Source organism: Crocodylus siamensis, chromosome 7 (assembly GCF_052110815.1).
Source record: "Crocodylus siamensis isolate JL-2025a chromosome 7, ASM5211081v1, whole genome shotgun sequence".
NCBI lineage: Eukaryota > Metazoa > Chordata > Crocodylia > Crocodylidae > Crocodylus > Crocodylus siamensis.
In genome coordinates this window covers 41,313,852-41,319,851 of record NC_143401.1, presented here as the reverse complement: position 1 = coordinate 41,319,851, position 6,000 = coordinate 41,313,852, and the positions used below count along the sequence as shown (strand labels likewise).

At 44.2% G+C, this 6,000-nt stretch overlaps 1 protein-coding gene across 1 annotated transcript in view; it reads left to right on the top strand.

Annotated features, from left to right (window-relative positions):
• Nucleotides 1-2,129: 2,129 nt before the first annotated feature.
• OPN4 (opsin 4) overlaps nt 2,130-6,000 on the top strand; it is a 35,471-nt gene continuing 31,600 nt past the window's right edge. The window contains 1 exon segment of the mRNA XM_090058706.1: nt 2,130-2,375. Coding sequence (XP_089914832.1) covers nt 2,130-2,375 — 246 coding nt within the window.

Below are 6,000 nucleotides of genomic sequence, written 5' to 3'. Positions count from 1 at the left end.
ATAAAATCAAGAAGACCACATTATTTTCAAGTGAGCATCATTTTTATAATGTAATTAAACTAATGCTTGACTTTGGATGGACAAGTGCTTAACTGGGCATGTGCACACCCTGAAGGCTCTTATATTTAAATAGAAGTTGCTGCTGCCATCTTTTCCTAAGCTGAAGATGAAAAGAAACAAACGATCTGGGGCTGTAGTAAGAAACTCTGCATTGGATTTCATACAGTTCAGGAAAAGAGATTCTGACAAATTTGTTCAGCACTGAAGTCAGAGAAACTGGGCTGACCATTTAAAGTTCAGAGCTGACTGTTTCTTTAGCAGAGCTTTCTTTGAAAATTGCTTAGATTAACCCATTTGAAGGGGCATCTCTTGTCCCTCCCAGGATTACAACTGCACCGAGACTGTGGAGTCCCTCAGTGCCTGGAATGACTCAAAATGCAATTCCCACTAACTGGTGGACCTGCTTCTTGTAGCCTCAATAGTAAGTGTGGCAGCACATTGTTTTTCAGTGTTTAAATGCAGAAGTAAGTCTTGTGGTAAAGTTACCATTAATAGAACTGTACCTCAACACTAAGGTATGTTTGACTTGCACATATTTAAAGTTAGTGCCATAGCGAACAACATAAGGTAAATTAAGAAATATCAATTTGAGGCACTTGTAAAGATGCTAGATGCTATGGTTGTCAGCAAAGTTATATGAACAGAAGAAGGAGAAGAATATTTAATGTCAAATATTTTAGAAAACTGTCAAAAATAATATGTTCCTGTATGTGAAATGATTCTTGCAGTAGTTTAAACCATTTGCCTCTTTTATAATTACTCTGGGAGAGAAAATCCTCACACTTCTCTGGTGATCTAGGGATATAAATGGAAAGTCAAACTGAACTACTAGGGCTGCTATTTTCTGTTGCCCATAACAATCTTGCAAGAGTTTTTCCAGCTAATTCCCTGGCAAGTTCTAGCAAAGCTTTTTCTCAGTTAGATAAATGCTAAGTAGAAGGAAAATGTTTAGTGGTTTGAGAGTAAGGGTCTGTTGAACTGATATTACAGTGTAGAAACTTAAAGCAAATCCATGAAATGAAAATTTCTGCAAGAATTGTAAACCCAGTAAAACCCTGCCCTCTTAGCAAGCTGACACTATGGTAGCATACATTTTGTTAATGCATCTACAAACACTAGTAGCAATGTAAAATCCTGTCCACAGGGTTATAGATTGTTTGTACAATCTTCTCCTCAGTAACAAGGGGTATTAAAAGTTGTCTGAACTACATGAAAACATTAAGGACATGAGGAGAGATGGGCCTAATATGCACAACTCAAATTTGATGTACACATCACAGTCAAGAAGATATATATGACTGCAGACTATTCCAGGGACAGAAAAGAGAGACCACAGAACACCTGGGTACAAGGGGAAAGCGCTTGAGTAAAGGCATGATTTTTTAAAGGAAAACATAAAAGACATTTAAGACTTTCTGTGATGAAAGAGATCTCTAGAAATCAAATCAGTTTCCTAGGATTAAATTCCTTTATTCTTAACATTTCTAGCAGTTTTCTACTTGCAAAAAATTGTTTAAGAGAGTATTGAGGCCAAAAGCTTAAGGGACTGCATCTGGTTAAGTCAGAACAACCATGTGAGAACCACGTCATATAATAGATAAGGATATTGAATACCTCTGGTGTTCTTGGAACAAGGCTGTATCCAGTTTAAATGGGGCACTTCTTTGAACTCGTGGATTAATTTTGTCAGCTAAATTAAACCAGGAGGACAATGCATATTAGTCTGTTTATTTTTATTTATTTATTTATCCTGTTATACCTAAGAAGGGAAATGCTTGCTGTCCCAGGGAGCCAAATAATAAATGAGATTTACCGGCAGAAAGGGACGACGAGCAAGTGACGCTGACGGAGAGACCCGCGTGGCGCGTCAGCCACCTTTCTGTGTGGGTACGCCCGGCCAGTGATGCCATTGAGAGCCACCGGCCAGCAAAGTTAAAGCAGCAGCTGCGGCCGCAGAAGGGGCAGATGGCCCCACGGAAGAGCAGGTACTGGCTCCACCAGCGGGAGGGGTGGATAGCCCCTGGGGAGAAGAGCCATCGGCTCTGCTGGCGAGAGAGGCGGCGACCAGGATGACTGAGGAGATGGAAGAGGTGCCGAAGGGGCAAAGACAAACAGCGTGGTGGGAGGCTGCTCAAGACGAGGAAGGAGCAGGTAGCATGGCCGCGGGGGATGCACCGAAGCACAAGAGGGACGGCAGTGTGGGCTACGGGGAAAGCGCTGGAGCAATGCTGCATAGATTCAGCCACACAATGGGGGAGAAACCCTTGGAGAACGCTGAGAGGATGCCGCCGGGCAGGTATCGCCGCCATGTCCCGGTGCACTGAGCTGAGGGAGGCACCAGGAAGGCTGGGGTCAAGCACGGCTTGAAAGGACCGGTGAGGCTCAGCAGAGTGAGGGCTGAGTAGTGTGATTTAAGTTGTTTTGGTGTGGGGAATATCCCCAGTTGGGGAGAGAGAGCTGAGGTGGCATCCCTATAGAAGGGAAGATATAGGATATTTTGTTGAGGCCAGAACCTGTGCAGCGACCCCGTCCAGGGTCAAACAGGGAGAGGCCAGAGGGATCGTGGGCCAAGCTTAGTGCCGAGCACCACAACAAGAGAAGGCTGGGTAGGAAACAGTACTCTACTCTGCTGAAGACCTGGACCAGTAGAAGAAGAACACACTAAAGCGGAGCCCCATGATGTGACCGCTGAGGGATCCTGGGCCACGGAGTGTACCATGAACTGACCTTGACACTGAACGAAACAGCAAGTTGTGGCAGGCGAGAACAAGGCTGGAGACTGGGGCGAGAGAGAACTGCTTCAATCCCAAAGTGATCCCGAGAGGGGAGTGTCATCTACCTGCAGAATTAGAACCACCCGAGGGCGAGCAATTGAAACCTGGCAGACACACTTGCAAAATGCCCTGATCCACCTTGAGTATTTCACTAAAACTTCTTCTTTGCTTTTCAAATGTCTTATATAACATACACAACACAGAGATTACTTCCACTGAAAATCATGCTGTTATTGAAAATATAATAGATATTACTTTTTCATACAATGCCATGTGCACATAAGTACAATCAATTAATCTTCAACATACATAGAGTGCCACTGAAAAACGGTAAAGTCCTAAGACAATCCTCTGATGATTCATTGTTTCCCTATAAATGAAAATTAGATCTCGCTACATATTGCTTCTGTTGGGAGAATGTCAAAAATAAAATGGATCTAATATAACTTCTTTGCACAGAGTAAACAAATTTATGAACATACATTTGCATGGAAATGTCTGATCTTGCAGGTTTCACTCCCATTTTTAAAATGTGGAAAAGAACTAACTTAGTCAAAAGTGAAATTATTTTGTTTGGTTTTTGACAAGTAACTGAAATAATTCTTTAAGGTCTCATTTCCTTAGCAGAGTGTGTAAAACCAAAATAGTTTAGTTTTGAGAGCAAGAATTAGACATCTAGAACTCCTGGTTTCTCCTTAGCTTGCTGAAGATTCCCTCTGGCTGCCAATACATATGCTCAGAGGTAGAGTGGGGGGGCACATTTAATTAAAGCGGTTCCTGGAGAGCCGCTCTAATTAAAACGTTTTACTGTCACATATATTAAGAACCCCCACCCCAACCCCCATTTCAAAATAGCCATCGGAGGCTTTAACTAAAGCTCATTCAATGAGGTTTAATTAAAGTGCTCCATGGTCATTCTGAAATGCAGGGGGGATTAATATACATGACAATGAGGAGATGCTGGAGTGTTCTAATTAGAACACAGAACAGACTTAATCAAGTTTGATAGCCAGTCAGGCTTAAGGTGATGCTGCAATGTGTTAATTAGAACATGGAGCAAACTTAGTCAAGTCTGCTCTGACAGGTTCTAATTAGGACACGAACCAGCACCCCTAAAGGCACCCTCTGTGACCTGATATGCATCATCTAAGGCACAACTGGGCCCAGCCTCAACCCTTTTATCTTCTACTGTGTGCACATACAATTCCAGGGTGCAGGGAAGAGCATACCACTTGGAGCCATCTTCTATGCCCTGGCTGGCGAAAGTTTGTGCTTTCTCTCCTTGCACCAACCAACAGAAATGGCTAGGCACGGAGGGGAGTGCTCTCTCCACTGTAGCAAACTTGCTGTATTGCCCTGAGGGGTCAGGCCAACACTCAGGATTTCAATATTGCTCTGTTAGACAGGACAGTGTGGTACACAATTGCACATGCACACATAAAAATCAATTAAGCGCGCACTCCCGCATACACCCCTATTAGGCATGTACACACTCACACTACCAGCTCAGGCACATACACTATACACCCCAAAAGTTAGACACAGATCACTAATTCGTATATCATACACACAATGCTATATATATATATATATATATATATATATATATATACACACACACACACTCACACTCACACTTGCAACTCAGATACACGCACATTCAAAATAATTAGTCTAGGTTCACGCATGCTACACACACGAAATTTAGGCAGAATCAGTTACCAGTTACCAACACCTGCACATTCAATACATATATGCAGATTACTAATTCATGTACCTTAAGCCATAGCCTTGTCTCCACCACGATCCACTTGCTGGGAAATTGGCTTCGTGGTCGGACCCAGAGGGTTGTGATTGATGGCAGTCACTCATCATGGTGCCCTGTGACCAGTGGGGTCCCTCAAGGCTCTGTCCTGGGACCCATACTGTTCAACATCTTCATTAACAATGTGGACATTGGAGTCAGGAGTGGACTGGCCAAGTTCGCCGATGACACCAAACTTTGGGGCAAAGCATCCACGCCAGAAGATAGGCGGGTGATCCAGGCTGACCTGGACAAGCTCAGCAAATGGGCAGATGAGAACCTCATGGTGTTTAACAACGTTAAATGCAAGGTTCTCCACCTTGGGAGGAAAAACCTACAGCACCCTTATAGGCTCGGCAGTGCTATGTTGGTTAGCACTACAGAAGAAAGAGACTTGGGGGTCATCATTGACCACAAGATGAACATGAGCCTCCAATGCAATGCTGCGGCTAGTAAAGCGACCAAAATGCTGGCATGCATCCATAGATGCTTCTCGAGCAAATCCCGGGACGTCATTCTCCCCTTGTACTCGGCCTTGGTGAGGCCACAGCTGGGGTACTGCGTCCAGTTTTGGGCTCCACAATTCAAAAAGGATGTGGAGAGGCTTGAGAGAGTCCAGAGGAGAGCCACGTGCATGATCAGAGGTCAGGAAAACAGATCTTACGATGACAGGCTGAGAGCCACGGGACTCTTTAGCCTGGAAAAGCGCAGGCTCAGGGGTGATCTGATGGCCACCTATAAGTTTATCAGGGGTGACCACCAGGATCTGGGGGAACATCTGTTCACCAGAGCGCCCCAAGGGATGACGAGGTCGAACGGTCACAAACTCCTGCAAGACCGTTTCAGGCCGGACATAAGGAAGAATTTCTTTACTGTCCGAGCCCCCAAGGTCTGGAACAGTCTGCCATTGGAGGTGGTTCAAACACCTACATTGAACACCTTCAAGAGTAAATTGGATGCTTATCTTGCTGGGATCCTATGACCCCAGCTGACTTCCTGCCCTTTGGGCAGGGGGCTGGACTCGATGATCTCCCGAGGTCCCTTCCAGCCCTAATGTCTATGAAATCTATGAAACCACACACACACAATATCTATATATCTATATATATGTGTATTCACTAATTTATACACATACCACCCACCTACACATACACACAAGTGAGTTCCTAAGTTGGGTATTGCAATATGTATATATGTATGTGCTTGGTGTACTTGGGATACCTGGAGAAAGGTTAAGGTAAGAAAGTAGAAGTGTAGGGGGTTAAAGTTACCAAAACTGGGATTAGAATGGGTAGACTACAGGGGCCTGGGCTGAAGAGCTGAAGCTCGGGGGTAATGTCAAGTTAATTTATCTTAATTGAT